Below are 17618 nucleotides of genomic sequence, written 5' to 3'. Positions count from 1 at the left end.
CGGGGCTCCGAACCCCAAGAACCCATTATTAACAACAGAAGGGAATTTAATAAGAGGCTGTGAACTGGGAACACCGAATTTAATTTTGAATTTTTCCTTCTCAATTATCATTTGTCGTTTTATTTGTACGGTTGAATTGTAAAGATGGTCGCTTCACTGCCACATCACGCGTGGTCCTTTCGTCATGGCAAGTCTTTTTGCTTGCCACGTGGTCAACTAGGTGGACCTTGTTTCATATTCAAGTCTCTGACCACGAATAAAAAATAAAAAATATAATAGGCATTTATATATTATCTTGTGTTTGTTGGAGAAAAAAATTATTTTGAGTATGTTAATAATTAAGACATAAACAATGAATCATACTCGTTGGTTCCAAACGCGTTGACAAAAGTATTATAATGTGATTTCCCCGAAGAAATCTTCTCAAAAACTTGATATGGATCACAAAAGTTTAAATTCAACAATTAAAACATGAGAATGAAATAAAATAAAATGATATTTTAATGTCTACCGAGACTAGAAATAATCTTTATGTAGAAAGATAAAGGACTTTTATCTTTGCACTCTCATTATGAGTTATAAAATTGACATTATGCGCTTAGTGGAATCTTTAAATCACATTGCATGGAGGAAGGTCACTTAACATTAAATGCCTTTGCATCATATTTATGTGGGTTATAAATTTGACATTATATGCCTCAGTAGAATCTTTAATCCAGCGCAGGGAGGGACATCACTTAACATGAAATGCCTTTGCTTCATATTTATGTGGGTTATAAAATTGACATTATGTGCCTCACTAGAATCTTTAATCACATTGCATGGAGGAAGGTCACTTAACATTAAATGTCGTTGCTTCATATATATATGTTGGTAGTATATTTTTTTATTATGTTATTATTGAAAAAATTATAGATTTCATCAAGTTCACAAACTAACTACATGTAAAAAAAATACATTTATACAAAAAAAATATAGTGACATTGTTATCATGTGGCTCTCATTTATTATAAGAATAGTTTTTTCATTAAAATCATGGTAAATGTTAAACATCTTAATAAGGTTACGATATAAAGCATTATTATCATTGTAATAAACCAAAAAAGAAAAGAAAAAATAATAATTTATTTACTTGTTATATAGTGATGGTGGTTCTATAACAATCGCCTAAGAAGTATTATATAAATTATAAGATTCAAAGTTCACTTTTATTATGAAGTATTATGTAAATTATAAAATTTAAAGATATATTATACAAAATAAGAATTTCAAATATAAGTACTTATTGCTGATTCCTTGAATATTTTGTACATAAAGGCCTGTCAAATAATTAACCACGCACATGTCAATAGCGAATCACTTTGTGAGAGGCCTCTAACTTTATGTAGATTGTTGATTCCCTTATATTTGGCAATCAGATCAAACAGACATAAACGCGGGTCAAATAATAAATGCTTGTCAAATAATTAACCACGCACATGTCAACAGCAAATCACTTTGTGAGAGGCCTCTAACTTTATGTCGATTACTGATTCCCTGAATATTTTGCAATCAAATCAAACAAACATAAACGCAAGTCAAATAATTAACCACACCTATATCAATCCGATTACCAAATATTCGAAAAATCAACAATCTACCCGTGAAAAGCAAAATATATCCATGATTGTTACATTCCTAAATGGTTTTGTCCGTTACATTCAACTACCCTAAAGAGAGAGATGGGTGGGTTTCTCATTCCTGGCAAATAAGAACAGTAAAGGACGGTCATTATGAAAACTTCTGAGGAAAAGTTTAAAACGTCCGTTCCAAGACACAGAGCAGTCACTGACAAGGCAGACGAACAAAGAAAGAGGCAACACAAAAGACAGGAACGTGATTCATGCGATACTCGATGAGCGCACACACTACTGTCGCGACATTGATGAGCTTCTCTGTCTTTGAAACGCGCCAAACTGTATTTATCAACCCCCTGCAAATATTAATCAAATCTCGCGCTTCCAAATCCCACGTCCCCCATTGAACTGAAGCTCGGAAGCTCTGAAGATCATGGCTCGCCTGAGTAACAAAGTGATTGTGGCCATCAATTTCCTGACCCTCCTGCTATCCCTCACCGTCTTGCGAGCCGGGGTATGGCTGGCGGAGAAGGGCAGCAGAACAGACTGCGAGAGGCTCCTCAAATGGCCTGTCATAAGCCTCGGAGCTTTTCTCGCAGTACTGTCGATCACAGGCATTCTCGGCGCTTGCTTCAGGTCTCTCTCATGGATGCTCTCGGTCCATCTCGTTCTCCTCTTCTTCCTCATTCTCTTTTTATTTGGTTTCACTGTGTTCGCATTTGCTGTCACTGCTCACGGTGACACAGGGGCTTTGAATCGGGTAATGGATATCCGCAACTGGAAGAGAATCAAGAGTTGTATTTATGATTCCAAAATCTGCAATCAAGAAGTTGCTGGACAATTCTACATCAACCGCTTATCGTCCATTCAGGTATTCATTTTTGTTTTTATGTTTTTGGAATGGTTTTATAAGCTTATATAAATTAAATTATAAATTATGGATATAATTTATTAACTATGAGTTTCAGGGAATACGAATTGACTGGCTTTAATTGTTAAGAGCATGTATTTCTTCTTAAAAGATCATAACGTCAAAAGGGTAGAGTACATATGTTTTTATAGACATAATGGAAATGGATCCCTTGTCTCACAAACAAGGGGTCTCATACATCTGACATTTCTTGTGGTTAATTTTGTTCATGTAAATTTTAAAGATTTATAAGTTTAAATTTTTAATTTGTAAAATTGAAGTACATAAATGATTTTTCATAGTGGTAAATCCATTTGTGTATTCAAATTTTGTTCATATAGATTTTAAAGATTCATAAGTTTAAGTTGTTTAATTTGCAAAATCGAAGTACATAAATGATTTTTCATGGTGGTGAATCTGTTTATGCATTTTAAACAAAAGAAATAACTAGAAATTGTTTTTTTTAAGAACCAGTATAGATCCATTAGCTAAAAAAGATCGAATCTCAAACTTGAACCATTTCAACTACGGATCTACCAAGAGCTAAGAAAGATTAAATCTCAAACTTGAAAAAAAAAATTACACGTCAATTAATCGCTTTTAGTGTTTGGTAAATATGTGATTAAGATAGATCTATAGTCATTGTTTAAATTGTAATTTTGGATATTTTATCATTATTAATATTTTATATTTTAAACAAAAAAATAGTTAGAAATTGTATTTTTTAAGACCCGGTATAAATTTATTTTAACCCATAGCTGGGAATGATCAAATATCAAACTTGAAGAAGGATTTACATGTCAATTAATCCATTTTAGTGCTTGGTAAATATGTGATTAAGATAGATCTATAATTATTGTCTAAATTGTAATTTTGAATATTTTATCATTATTAGTATTTTATTTTAAAAATTGAATTAGTTACACATTTTCGTCTTGTTAAGAAGTAACTATATTATTTTACCTTTCATTTCTTTTTTCCTTTCCAACTAAGGTTAACACTAATACACACATAAATAAACACACACTTTTTGTAGAGAGAGAAAATGTTCATACTGAAATATATTAGTTAATATGGTATTCAAACAATTTATTTAGGTTATAGATTAAGATATTTATAAGAGAAATAGTTTTTTTTTTAATTACTTTATCTCTATGAAGTTATATAAAATTATATAATTTAAGATAGATATCAAAATATTTTATTTATTACTTGAAGAGTGAAAGTGAAATATCAAAGAATGAAGTAGAATGAAAGTGAAATATTGACAATTGAATTAATTGTTGTGTTAATGGATTTTTAATTGTTTATTTATATGGTTATTTAATTTTTGTTTTTTTGTTTGGCCAACTTGAGCTAAAATTAGTTTTTTGAAAACTTGATATAGTTAAACATGTCTCTCATAGTGGATTGTTGAATGAGCCTTTCGGATTAATAAACTAAATTATTGATAATAAATAATGGATATAATTCATTAACTATGAGTTGGCATGAGTTTTAGGGAATATATTACTATGCTTTATCTAATAGATAAAATGAGGCAAACAAATTTTAAAGATTCATAAGCTTAAATTGTTTAATTTGCAAAATTGAAGTACATAAATGATTTTTTCATGGTGGTGAATCATTAGTTTAAGTGTTTTTTTGGTAAGTTTGACAATGGTGAACCAACATCATGGTCATGTCCAAGAATAACACCCAGATAAAAAATTGAACCAGTGACTTAACATCTAGGAATGACTTAACATGACACCCAATCACTCTTTATCCAATATCCGGTAAACAAGAATCATAGATTTAAATTGTTTAATTTACAAAATTCAATTGTGTTAAGAGTTTTCATGACATTAAATACATTTACACATTTTAAATAATAAAATATCACAATTTTACATTAAAAAAAATTTTAACAAGAAACTAGTCATTTCATTGTTAACCCTTCAATCTTTGCCATACCAATGAAAAGAAGTTATTTTGTAAAAAAAAAAAAAAAAACTTTTTTTAACTTTTTTATTTTTTCAGTCTGGTTGCTGCAAGCCGCCCGCCTTCTGCTTGAACGCCACCATGCAAGCCGATGCAGCCGAACCCAAGGGGAACGTCACGGCGGGTGACTGTAAAGAATGGAGCAGCGACCCGGACCGGCTCTGCTACGACTGCCAGTCGTGTAAATCAGGGATTGTGGCAAACATAAAGGGGCAGTGGCGTAAGGTGGGAGTGTTCAACGGAAGCTTGTTGATTGCCCTCGTTTTGGTCTACGCCGCCGGTTGCAGTGCTTTCAGGAACCAGAGGAAGGAGAATGAGTACGCCTATGGCATCTACCGGATGGCCAAGCTAGGTTATCCCTGAATGATAATATTATTTATTTATCATGTGGTCTGTGCTATACATGTTTTCTATTTGGCTATGGAAGCCATTGCCTGGTGGGGTTAGATGTTCCATTGAAGTATATGTAGATTTTAATTGTATGCTTTTAGTGAATAAATGTGGTCCGGGTAGGTATAGAAGTTAATTGTGAAGGAGGATAAGATTTTAGAATGTAAGTTTTTTGTGCTTCATGATTTATATGGAATATTTTTTTGACAAAATTATATTTAGATTATAGAAATTAGATTTTATAATAAATTTTGACAATAAAATTGGTTAGGTTGGTTTTGAATTATATTTTTTTGATGTTTTTTTTTAGAAAATCGTGAAAAATAAATAATAATAAATATTACAATTTTCTTATTGTTGATGATGATGGTGGTGGTTAACGTCTGCTGAGACCAAACATTGCTTTATCCGACCTAAAGAAACAAATTATTTATTTTGATTTAAGATTTTATTCCTATGCTCAAAAAGTTGGGGGAGAAGCCTCCCAAGCTCACTATAATTTTGACATTGTAAAAGGCTAAAAAACTCAATATTGTAATTAAATTACATTTTATTATAATTTCTACATGTATTTAAGTTAAATGGTTGATTAAAGCCAATAGACATTATTATTGATGCTAAACAATATTTTTTTCAATAATGATTATTAAGTACCTCTGTTATTATGGTTGAAATAATTGAAATAAAATCATAAAGAAAAAATTGATTAACTACCAAAATTAAGATTAGAATTTAATTTAACTCATTTTAGTTTTATTTTAAAATTTTAGAATTTAATTTAATTCATTTTAGTTTTATTTTAAAGTTTTACAGGTTTTAATCTTATTTTTTATTTCTATTTTTTCACAATAATGATTATTAAGTATCTTTGTTATTGTTGTTGAAATAATTGAAATAAAATAATAAAGAAAAAAATGATTAATTACCAAGATTAAGATTAAGATTTAATTTGATTCATTTATGTATAAAAAAACACAAAAATATAAAAAAAAATAATAATAATAACTACCAAAATTAAAATTAAGATTAAAATTTAATTTCATCCATTTATGTGTAAAAAAACCAAAAATATATCTTCTCTATTGAATCTCGAATTTCACCTGTCTCATACTTTTTTATTCAAGAACAAAAAAAATTGGAAACCTCATTGTAAATCATTTTTTTGAAAACTTTATTCTAACTAAACAAAACTATTTGGGTAATTAATTTTTTTTTAATATTTATTATCAGTTCCTTTATGTTATAATTTATAATATATAGAAAGTTTCTATTTATAGTTAGGCTTTTTTTCCATTTGAGCCATTTAAGATAATATTTTTAATTAATTATTTTTAAAATATTGGTTATAATTAAGTTTTAATTTATTTATGTAAAATTTAGTTTATTGAATAAACATATAATAAATATTTGTTATATTTTTTTTAAGATTTTATTTTATATAATAATGTGTTTTTTTGGTAAGCTTGGTAGGATTTTCTCATTTTCGAGTTTTTTACATGTCCGTTATTCACCCCATTTCTAGGGAGGGTAGCACAACAATCGAACCCAAGGATGAGACCTTCATTTCCACGGCCATTGCCACTTGAGCTACCCCATACGGACATATAGTAATGTACTTTTAACTATGATAAGAATATTGTATCAAATCAAAATCTGAACCTGAATCATAGTTTGTATAACAAATGAGTACAATGAAAATATTTTGAGGCTAGTTATATCTATAACCTCATGATGATCTTTATTCTCAATATTTATTAGTCCCTTTACTATCCTAAAGGACATTGGGTCTTTCAAGGTGTAAATTCTCCAAAAGCATTATAAATGTAGACAAAATTTCCATTGCATAACAAACCCATTGTTAAGGAATAACGGTAAGGGAAGGAATACCATTTCTCATTAAGGCTCTTGCATCGAAGTTCACACCTTTATTGGTAACATCATTTGCAATATATTTGTTCATTCTCAACGCATGAATGAAGCTAAGAATAAAGAAGGTTATTTCAAGATTCCTGACTTGATCAATAATGCTTTGCAACTTGCAATCCTTAGGAAAAGATCCATGAACAAGGTGACGGATAACCAACTGTGAGTCTCCTAACCCCACTAAATCTTCGATGTTTGCTTCTTTGGCCAGAAGGAGCCCTTTTAGTAATACATATACCTCTGCCACCTTATTTGCACTTTTCTAACCCTCAACTAACTCAATTTCAAATTTTCCATCGAGGTTGAGAACAACCCCTACTGTGCTTGCCACCCCCAGATTATGCTTTGAAGCACAATAAAAAGTCAACAATTTTTTTTTTGATATTTCCTCCATTTTTCATTTCATCTTCATTTAGCCTCAACTTCCATTGTTCTAGAGGTCTTGAGTGAGTTTTCTTGCTCCCTAGAAAATCAGGAAGGAGCTTAAGAATCCATTCCTTTTCTTGGGAATCCACATTTCCCATATCAGTAGGGAGGGAAGAAATCTTTCAATATTCAACACATAACACTTAAGATCATAAGGCTCAAATTGTTGCCATAGCTCCATTGTGGTGTCTCTGACTTTGTCCCCAATTTCGTCAAGGTCCCCTTCTGTGAGGACCATTGGGTCAATGTGCGCTTGTTTATCTGATTTGTGCTTCTTCCTTAGCCCGATGGTTGTCTGCTTACTCTACTCCTCCCCTATTTCTCTACCTTGCTTGGACAGTTCCTACTCCTCATTATGATGGGAAGTCGATGCTTCGACTTCCTCGGTGTCAGTGTGCTCTGTCTCAACACGCTCTTTCACAACGTGCTCTTTTTCAGCAGCAGCCTTTTTCTTTCTCTGCTTAGCCAATTCTCGCGTCACTACCTATTCTGCTCCTTTTCATTTCTATGCAGTAGAGCTTTCTCCACCCTGATTGGTACTTGCACCAAAATTCATCGGTTATCGCCACTCTGCAGGCCAACTCCCCACAATTTCCTACACATCTGTCTCTGAGATTAGGTAAGAAAACTTGTGTCAGATCTACTTTAGGTCTCGCCTCGCTCAGATAGAGACAAAATGGAAGTTGGCCTTAAACTCCGCGAAGGCCCTCAACTGCTCTAACAAGTTTGGAGACAACCTTAGCTGTTGATTGATTACTATGCGGAGGTCCATTTCAATCATTATCCAAAAAATCTTGGAGTCCTTGATCCTCTTCGGATCCTTTGTCGCCCACAGTGAAGTGAACTTCGCTACCTCTAGTAAATCTTATTCCTATGGAGGAAACTGACTATCCTCTGACAGACACCATGCTACTAGTAAAATAAGCAATAGGAGCCAGGCATAGTGAAATGCCTTACTTTCCTCCTGTGCTTCGTGACAGTTCGTGAGAAATTATTTACATAAGTATTGTGCCCAGTTGTATTGCACTCCCTTCACGCACTGGGTAGCCAATGATACTACTGGGACCGGAACTTCGTCCTCGTGACATTTCCTCATTATCTTCCCAGCTAGAATTAGGACAGCATACTACACCGCCTGGTCTTGAATTGAGCGGATGGAATATCCGCGCAACTTTTTGATCAGCCCAAACTCCGTCTTCATCTTATCTGCCAGCTCTTTTTCTCTACTTTTTCCTCCAATCTCCTTGGCAGGGTCTACCCATTTATAGGGCAGCTTCGTAATCCTATGGATGATCATATCGGTTATAGGGATGGGTTCACCGAGCCATAATCACCCATCATGCACTAGCGCGAGCAGCTGGCACACACACACAATGTTGATAATCGACCAGTGGAAGTGTGGTACACAAAGCATGTGCAGTAAACCAGCCTGCTCGACGCCTCTGACCCATTTCATGGGTTCCAGCTGTGTAACCCCAATTTCTTCATAGTATATCTTCATCATGTACTTATTCGTATCTAAGTGAGGGAATTTCTCGTGGTTAGCGAGATCCCAATTCTCCATCTTCAACACTGGGTTGTGCGCTAAGACCGCGCCTTCAAAAATGACCTGTTCTGGTAACAATGGCGTAGAGACCATAAATTTACCCGAATCTAGGTCTTTGGTTACTTTCGTTTTCCCTTTCCACAGAGGGATATACTCCGGGAGATTAGCGATAGGCTCGCCCTCCTCAGAATCTAATTCCTCCACGCCATTGCGGAGTTATTCTGCCTCCAAGTCCACTTTTTGCTTTGGTTGCTTTGCCTTGTCCTTTTTTTCTTTCTGTTGAACCTTCGGGTTCTTCCTTGGTGACTGCCTCATCGGTATAGGTTTCTTCTACTTCTCCTTAGCATTTGATTGCTTTAGCCTAGGTGACCTCAACGTTGTAGGCACTGAGGACGTAGCTGCCATGGATACGACTTCAGGGCCTTCCGCTTGAGAAACATCGCCTTCAGAATTGAATGGCGTAGACATTTTTTCAAGGACGATCTTTTTGTTCCACTCAGGTAAGGTTGCAAATATTGGGTTGGAAGCTAAATCCTCCCAAAACTGTCGACTCATATAGTGGGAACAAGAGGGCTCATACACAATCGTCAGAATGCAAAGTGTTCTTCGGTAGACCAACATGCCCGATTTATAGATGGTTTTGAATTCAAATCCGACCGTTCCCTCCATTTTCGGATCATAAATGCATCTTTGGCAGCAGATATCCAAATATTTTCACCATAAATGGCGCCTACCCACTCCTCTTAACGAGATTTTTTCCATCCAATCATGAATAGTGACTCCAACGACTATTTTTGGAACCGACTGCATGGTAACTCCCCCTGTGGCATAGCTCATCCATCACAGCTTCTCCTGTCGCACCTCTTGCCTCCATTGCACAACCACCTTTCTATATTTTTCTCCTTGTCGGGCAACATAGTTTATAGTCTCTCACTCCCTTGCAAATGCCTAGAGCACTAAGACTGTTCTACAACCATATAGTCATTGTGCGGGGCCAGGATCCCCTGTATAGAGCTTCGGCCTACTTCCATTCACTTTCTCAGGGAATGGCTCCTCATTCAGCTTTGCGAGCTGAACTACGCTACCATCTGTGATCTCCTTAACAACATATGGACCTAATCAATGCATTTGAAATTTCCCCGAAAACTTTGTGAATTTTCTGTCATATAGTAGCACTAAATCATCCACCTTGAAAGTGTGCAGCTTAATATGCCTATCATGTCATTCTTTCTCGCATTCCTTTTACACTTGCTAGTGAAATCCAGTAAGAAAGCGGTCCTCTTCCAACTCCATCATCTACACGAGCCGTTCCTCCAAGGTCTCACGATCCGCCATCTCTGTTAAAGCTGCAATACGTATACTTGGCACAATATATTCCATAGGCATCACTGCTTCAATCACATAGACCAACCTAAATGGCATTTGGCCTATCAACTTCTTGCAAGTCGTCCTATATGCCCATAAAACTACAGGTACGTGCACATCCAAATCATTCCTATGTGTGTTACAAACCCTTTTCAATGTGTTCTCTAGGATTTTTTTAAATGCTTCCACCATTCCATTTGCCTGTGGGTGATAGGGTGTGCTCTTTTGGTGGTATACCTGGAATTCTTCAAGCATTACGTTGATCGTTTCATTCAAGAAATGTGTACCCCTATCACTCATCAACACCTTAGGGCATCCAAACTGTGTTAAGACATATTCAAACAAAAACTTCACAGTGGTGGCAACTGTACAATCCTTCACTGGTTGCGCTTCTGCCCATTTGGTTAAATATTCTGTTGCAGTTATAATACATTGTGCGCCCGTCTTATTTCCTAGTGGTTGTATTGCACCTATGAAATCAATAGCCCACTTATCAAATACCTGCAACGAAACCTGAGGATTTAAAGGAAATTCATCTCTTCACAAAGGCTTTCCCATCCTTTGGCAAGCATCGCACGCCTTGCAGTACACCTTAGAATCCTTATGTAATGTCGGCCACCATAACCTAACACGCAAAATCTTCTGCACAGTCACTTTCCTGTGTAGTGCCCTCCTGCCGCTCCCCCATGTGCTTCCACGACGATACTAACGTGTTCAAACTCTGGAACTTACCTTCACAATATTTCATTTGTTCCCATGTTATACAAGTGACCTGAAATCACTGAAATATCTACAAAGAAGACTACTAATTCCTTCTTCTGCTGAGTGGAATATGCTTCTAGAGTTGTACCCATGGTTAAAAACTGAATGATGTCAACAAAATGGTCATCCGCGACACACACCGCAAAGAGCTGTGCATCTGGCATTCCTTCCTCCAAACTATTTGGTTCTTTGCCCATTTTAATTGTTGACAGGTGGTTTGATCCTGCATTCAGCCTTCCAGGCTTCACAATCACTTCAAAGTTGTATTCTTGAAACAATAATAACCATCGGCAGATTCCCCCTCAACACAGGCTTATTGACCAGGTACTTCAACGCCGAGTGATCTGTATACATTTTAAAATGTCTTCCCAATAAGTAATGCTGAAACTTTTGCAGTGCGTAGACCATTGCCAGCCCTTCATGCTCTGTAGTGGAATAGTTCTTCTCAGCCTTTGATAACTTTCTGCCTGCGAAGGCTAGCGGGTGGTCAATTTCTCCTTCTCATGTTTGTGTTAATAATGCACCTAGCATAATGCAAGAGGCATCTATATGCACCTGGAATTATTTCTTCCAGTCTAGAAACACTAAAATAGGCACAACTACCATCTTTTTCTTTAGCACATCCAAACTACGCTGACATTCTTCATCCCAACAAAACATCACATCTTTCTTCAATAATTTTTCCATCGGCACGGTTATCTGAGCATACGCCTTGATAAACTTTCTATAATACCCAGTGTGCCCCAAGGTCGCGCGCAGCTGTTTTACATTCCGGGGAGCTTCCAAATTCACAATCACAATGATATTCACAGGGTCCACCATCAATCCCTGCTTACATACTACATGTCCGAACAAAATTCCAAAGGGCACACAGAAGATGCACTTCTTCAAGTTCAGTGCGATCTGATACCTTTGACATGTATCCAGCATAAGGCGCAGACTTGCAACATGGTGCTTAACCAACCCAAATACAGTCCAATCGTCAAAATAAACCTCCAAAAATTTATGGATAAATTCTTTGAATGCTGCGATGACAACCCGGGAGAAGATTGCATGCGTGTTCTTTAATCCAAATGGAATTATTCTATACTGAATGTAACCCCACTCCATCGTGAAGGTTGCCTTGCTTCAATCTTCCAACACGATCTTTATTTGATGGTATCCCAAAAAGCCATCAGTAAACGAATAAGCCTCTTATCCTCCAACATTCTCTAATACTTCATCTGTAAATGGTGTTGGAAATGGATCGTGCACGCATGGATCATTCAACTTTCTTAGATCTACGTATTATTATCCTAATTTTCCCTTTATGTTTCTTCTCCTAGACAACCATTGGGCTCACCCAATCAGATTCCTCTACTAGTTCAATAATACCAGCATCCAACATCTTATCAAGCTCTTGGCGCACCTTTTCTTTATACTTCAAATTGAGTCGATAAGGTCTCTTCTTAACGGGCTTCACGTCAAGTTTCAAAGTGATTTTCATTACAACTAAATCTCCTATGATCCCCTTGCAATAGGAAAACTTTGTTGGGAATAGGTCCTGGTATTAGCACAACAGTTCAGCCACCTTATCGAATGTATCTTCATCCCAATAGTCCCCTATCTTCACGAACTTAGACTCTGCTTTAGATCCAATATTTACTTGTCCAGTTTTCAAATGTTCTAATATATTTGGGTTCTCAGCTTTCGGTCCTTCGACTTCGTGTTGTCCCTCTATCTCTAGAATGTTAATATTCTGTGGGTCTTCTTCTTCCTCTTCATCAGTCACATTGTAACATTTCAGCGCATGGCACAGCTGTATACTCCAATCCAACTGAACCCATTCTACCAGTTCCTTAGGCATTTTGAATATAGATGCTTTTATCTCCTGGATTTCTTCATCAATGCATTCAAACCCATCCTCAAAGCTGAAAGTCAATAAGAAACTCTCTCTTAAGATATCCCATTCAGTTGTCCCATCGTGAAGCTTCGTTTCCAAATACTAGTTCATTGGGATTTTATCTAAGGTATGACAGAAAATGTGCACCCATTATGTTTGTGGCTCTGTTCCCTAGGCCTTAATCCATCGTGCCAGGTGATCGCGCGGATCAACCTTCACACTATACTTTTCTGTCATCCGGGTACTATCATACCCAAACCTTAATCTCATCATTCTTCTATATTCCTTCCATCCAACGAAGCTCTCCTTGTGCATACCCCACCAACGGGCAGGCGTAGCATGCAGTGCCAACTCCAGGGCTTGGAAGCGATGTTCTTCCGGTACTTCCCTTTCAAATTCATATAAAAATTAGATACACATCAGTCAAACCATCATAAAGTGGAAGCTTCCTTACCTCAGTTGAGACACACCACAATGATTTTGTCATCATATTGCAACGGAGCATAGATACTTCATGCAACCGATTATGCCATTGTTCAAGCTCTTCATCCGAGTCTAAGGTGCAGGAGCTATCCCTATCCCACACAATTTTTCCATTGGCTGTAGGATCGATCCAATCTTCATTTCATGCCGTGATCTTGTATATTTGATCCAAATCATCATCATCTTCCACAAAGTCACGAACAGGTTCAGTATAATGCACTCCTTCAGCAGGGTCTAGTGGGACTACAACCCTGAGCGACTTCCTTTCAAATGTCATTTTCCGCTTCTTCAAATTGATTACCACGTCCATATCAAAAGCCTAGTCAATTCCTAGTAGCACAGGGTATGGGTTACTATCATCCACTATTTTAATGACCTTAAAGTCAGCCAGCGTGCTAGCACCCTCAATATCTATCGATACACCATATAGGCGCCCCATCGAAATAATATTATGTTCATTTGCCATGCACAGCTGAATAGGAGACCACTGCAATGTAGGTCTCCCCATCCTTTCCTATGTCTGCTTAGGAAGGACATTTGCATCAGATCCTAGATCTAAGATTACCTGGTCCATTTCATATTCTCCTATTTGCGCATTCAGCCTCATCTCGTGCCCCGTTCACTTCTTATGCTTACCAATTTTTCTCATGGTGCACTGTTCAGCAAAGGTCTTTTCTTTATTTGCGCACTTGTCGATTAACTCCTGCAGCCCTTCTACTGCTTTCTTATCGTGTATTAACTTCATACAGGTCTTTAGAAACATAGCTAATACCAAAGGATCTACCTCTTGTGTCGTACTAGTTTCTAGCATTTTCTCTTGGCTTCTTGAGGTGGAGGCCTCAGCGAAGTTCTTCTTTGCTTCCATGAATATCTCTTTAGTGTGATTAATATCAAAGTATATTTCTTTCTCGGCAGCCTTGCGCAACCACCCATCAGTGTCAAGTTGCTTGCCCTTATCTGCACCAGTGGCCATACCACTTCTTGTCACTATATTTATGCTCTAATCTTCTTCGCGGGGCTCCGCCCTCATCATCTGGATGTTCTGCATAGGCTTCTAGGGCTGCGTCTTCTTTTCTTGGATCTTTTCCACAAGAATTGGGCATTCCTCTATGACATGGTCAAACTGTCTGTAATACTAACATGACAGATGCATGGGGTTTGGGCAATATCGCGCAAAGTGTCTTGCTTCGACACAATTATAGGAAACTATCTGCCCACATCCTCGGCCAGCTCCGCCCCCTCTCCCTCATCCTCGGCCTTGGAATCCTCCATGTGCTTCTCCTGCGCCTTGATCCTCAGGCCGGTTTTCTGCCTACATTCGATAGGTAAGGGTTTTATCCATCATTATCTCATAACTCCTACAATGGTGTTCGTCATGACCCACCGATTTACAAAAATTGTAAAACAACTGCTGAGGGGTTTGTACAAACTTCTGTAATAAACGAAAATTATTAGTTGCATGTTATCCTGCAACCAGACAAATAATGTAGCTCTCGTGCTTGGCCCAACGTTATTATCTGGTTTCATGGGAACATGCCCTCCCACAATAAGACTATTCTTATCAACCGGGAAATGGTACTTATCGTGCCCATGGCCCTTTCATTTCAAGCACCAGACTTCAGCGCGCACCTCCGGCTGGGCTTCCTTTCCTTTCTTCAGGCTTTGCAACTCCAAGTGCAGGCTTTCCAGCTGTGAGTGAATCTATTGCACTCCAAGGTTTGTATCTTGTATGGGTGAGGCTTCCAGCCTCATCGCGATTTCTAAGGATTTTGCTTGCGTTGTTATCTTTTGTTGTGACAACGACAATCTTAAGTGCGGCAAGAGCGACGCGATATACCAGTCTTGATGCTGGGAATCTGTAATCACCATATTGGCTTTCCTGATCAGGCATTTCAACCTTTGATCGAAATCCCAGGGTGTCTCATCTATCTTTTGTCGAATTTCTTTAAACTCAGTCACCGACTACGCCTCTAACTTAAGCTTTCTAAACTCCTTATTCAGAGCTTGTTGCGTGTCTACCAACGTTGCGGTGGGGTTGTCAGTGTAGTACTTGATGTACCACATCAATGCTCGATCTTGTAAGGCTATGACCAGTTGCGCTTTCTTGATGTTATCATTCGTAATTTGATGTGTCATCCATATAGCTCCTGCAACAAACCAGAACAGTTTGGGGTCTTCGCTCCCTATCCCTTTAACAACCTGCATCTTCATCGCATTCGACATGTTGAATGGTGGAAGTGGAGGTGGAGGTGGACATGAAGGTGTCGGTGTATGAGGTGGCGGTGGCGGTGGAGGTGGAGTGGACGGATGAGGTATCTTCCCTAAAAGTGCCTGCAAATGCTTCATTGACCTCTTGACATTTTAGCTTGATGTCCTTGTCTAGAAACAACTTGGTATCTTCATAGATCGGTAGACTTGAGGACACTCACTCAACTTCTGCTCCAGTTGCACTTCCGTCCGTGTCCTTTGATCCTGCTCTCTTGGAAGCCATTGATCCTGCACTGCTAAGATGCAGATGAACACATGAAATATCTAGAGATAAAGCAACATGCATGGCAAGAAATTTGTCAGCGAAAACCAAAGAAAATTTGGGAATGACATGAAACATACCTAGGGATTGATAGGCAAAGAATGCGCAATTTCTTCTAGGAGGCTAGGTGACTAGTTGCCAGAACTGTGCAAAAGGTAGTCTGCGCTGTCTGGGAGGCAAGACTGGCTGTTGGATTTTCACAATGCGCAATCCAGGCTGACTGTTAACTGTTGGAATTGCACAATGTGCAATTCCAGCTGGCAATGACTGCAAGCTAAGTGACTGCATTCCGCAATTTTCTGGTCCAGCAGTCATTGTCCCTCAGAAATGCACAAAGCATTCCTGGAGGAAAGTGCATGGGAAGAAATGCGCATTTCTGGAGAGGAAGACAGAGCCTTCCTTCCCCGGATTGCGCAATGTTGTCTTGATGAGGCAGATTCCGGGCAAAGGCTGGCCACACTCAGCGACGGGCAGCTGAAAGAAAATGTGAAAGTGAATGCATGGTGATACTAAGTGAAAGAAGAAGTGATTTATTGTGCATGCAAACATTGAATGAAAGATTCATAAAATAGAACAACATGCATGTGGGTGAAGCGAGTCACCGAATCGGTGACCATTCGTGTAAAACAGTTTCATGCACGCGACAGCAATGAGATAGCAATGAAAATTGAAATGGTGATAGTACAAGCTTGTATGCATGTAAACGACAGCAAGCGTTCAAAGAAATAAAAAAACAACACTTACACAAGCAAAAACACAAAAAGCAATAGAAATTTTGAAAAAGAAAAGTTGAGACCACTTACCCATGAATAGCTAAGCCGGATGTGTTGAAGAGTCCTAGATGTGATGTGGGATGTCAAAGCTCCAAGATCAATGTGAAATAATGAGCTCCGATGCATCGAATAAATAAGTTTGAGCTCATGACGCGCATGCCACAAATCTAGGAAAAAGCGACACTTGGAGGAAAGTTTCTAATACGAACTTTGTATGTAACCTCTAGCTGCTAAAAATAGCTCCCTGAATCAAGGGAGGCTTTTTGCATGTTGCCTTTTTTTGTTCTAGGAAAAAGCAAGCCATGCATGCAAGTCAAGTTTCCTTGGTCCCGGGTGGAAATTTTCAACCGAACTGCTCATGCATGAGGCTGTTCAAATGCAATGTGCATTTCTGAATGGGAGTTGGGTTGGTTGCCCAAGACATTTGCTCAATTTCTGGGTAGAACAGCTAACTGCTGCCCAACATTGCGCAATTCCTAGGCTGAGCAACCTTGCTGGGAAGAATTACGCAATTTTCTAGATGAAGCCTAATTGGAAGAATTGCGCAATTCTGGAGCCCAGCAGGCTTCCAGACAGAATTGCGCAATTTCTGGAGGGAAGGCTGGTTGCCCTCCAGAATTGCGCAATTTCTGGAGGGAAGGTTGGTTTCCCTCCAAAATTGCGCAATTTCTTGGGGAAGATTATTAGCCTGTAGCTGGACCAAGTCCAAAGGAATAACCTGTGAGGGGAATGCATCAAGCTTTGATCGACAAGTTGTCTTTGTGCAAGAAAAACACTGAACCTGTGTACTTGATGAAGCAAGACAAGGTGCTGTGAAAGGCTAGTAGGGAGGCTCCAAAACTAAGCTAAGGCAAAATTTTGGAGGGTGGTTGTAGCCACTACAACAATTTTTTAAAATATAAAGACAAAAACATAGCTTTTCCCTTTCTTTTTCTTTTCAAGTTTTTCTTTTTTTGGTTTCTTTTGTTTTATTTTTGAGCAATTGTGAACTTTTTCAATTGGTTTTGCTTGGTTTCAAGGGAAGCTTTT

General features: G+C 37.8%; 1 protein-coding gene across 1 annotated transcript; it reads left to right on the top strand.

Annotated features, from left to right (window-relative positions):
* Positions 1 to 1985: 1985 nt before the first annotated feature.
* On the top strand, positions 1986 to 5185 carry LOC149138039 (tetraspanin-8-like). The gene is made up of 2 exons (XM_089449843.1): positions 1986 to 2487; positions 4549 to 5185. The coding sequence occupies exons 1-2, from the start codon at positions 2050 to 2052 to the stop codon at positions 4870 to 4872; spliced, it is 762 nt and encodes a 253-aa protein (XP_089305969.1). The 5' UTR covers positions 1986 to 2049; the 3' UTR covers positions 4873 to 5185.
* Positions 5186 to 17618: the final 12433 nt, after the last annotated feature.

Source organism: Pinus tabuliformis, chromosome X, assembly GCF_031772625.1.
Source record: "Pinus tabuliformis cultivar Carrire ecotype Pingquan chromosome X, CPIR1, whole genome shotgun sequence".
NCBI classification, from domain to species: domain Eukaryota; kingdom Viridiplantae; phylum Streptophyta; class Pinopsida; order Pinales; family Pinaceae; genus Pinus; species Pinus tabuliformis.
Note: the sequence above shows the minus strand (reverse complement) of the source record. Positions and strands in the feature narration are given on the sequence as shown.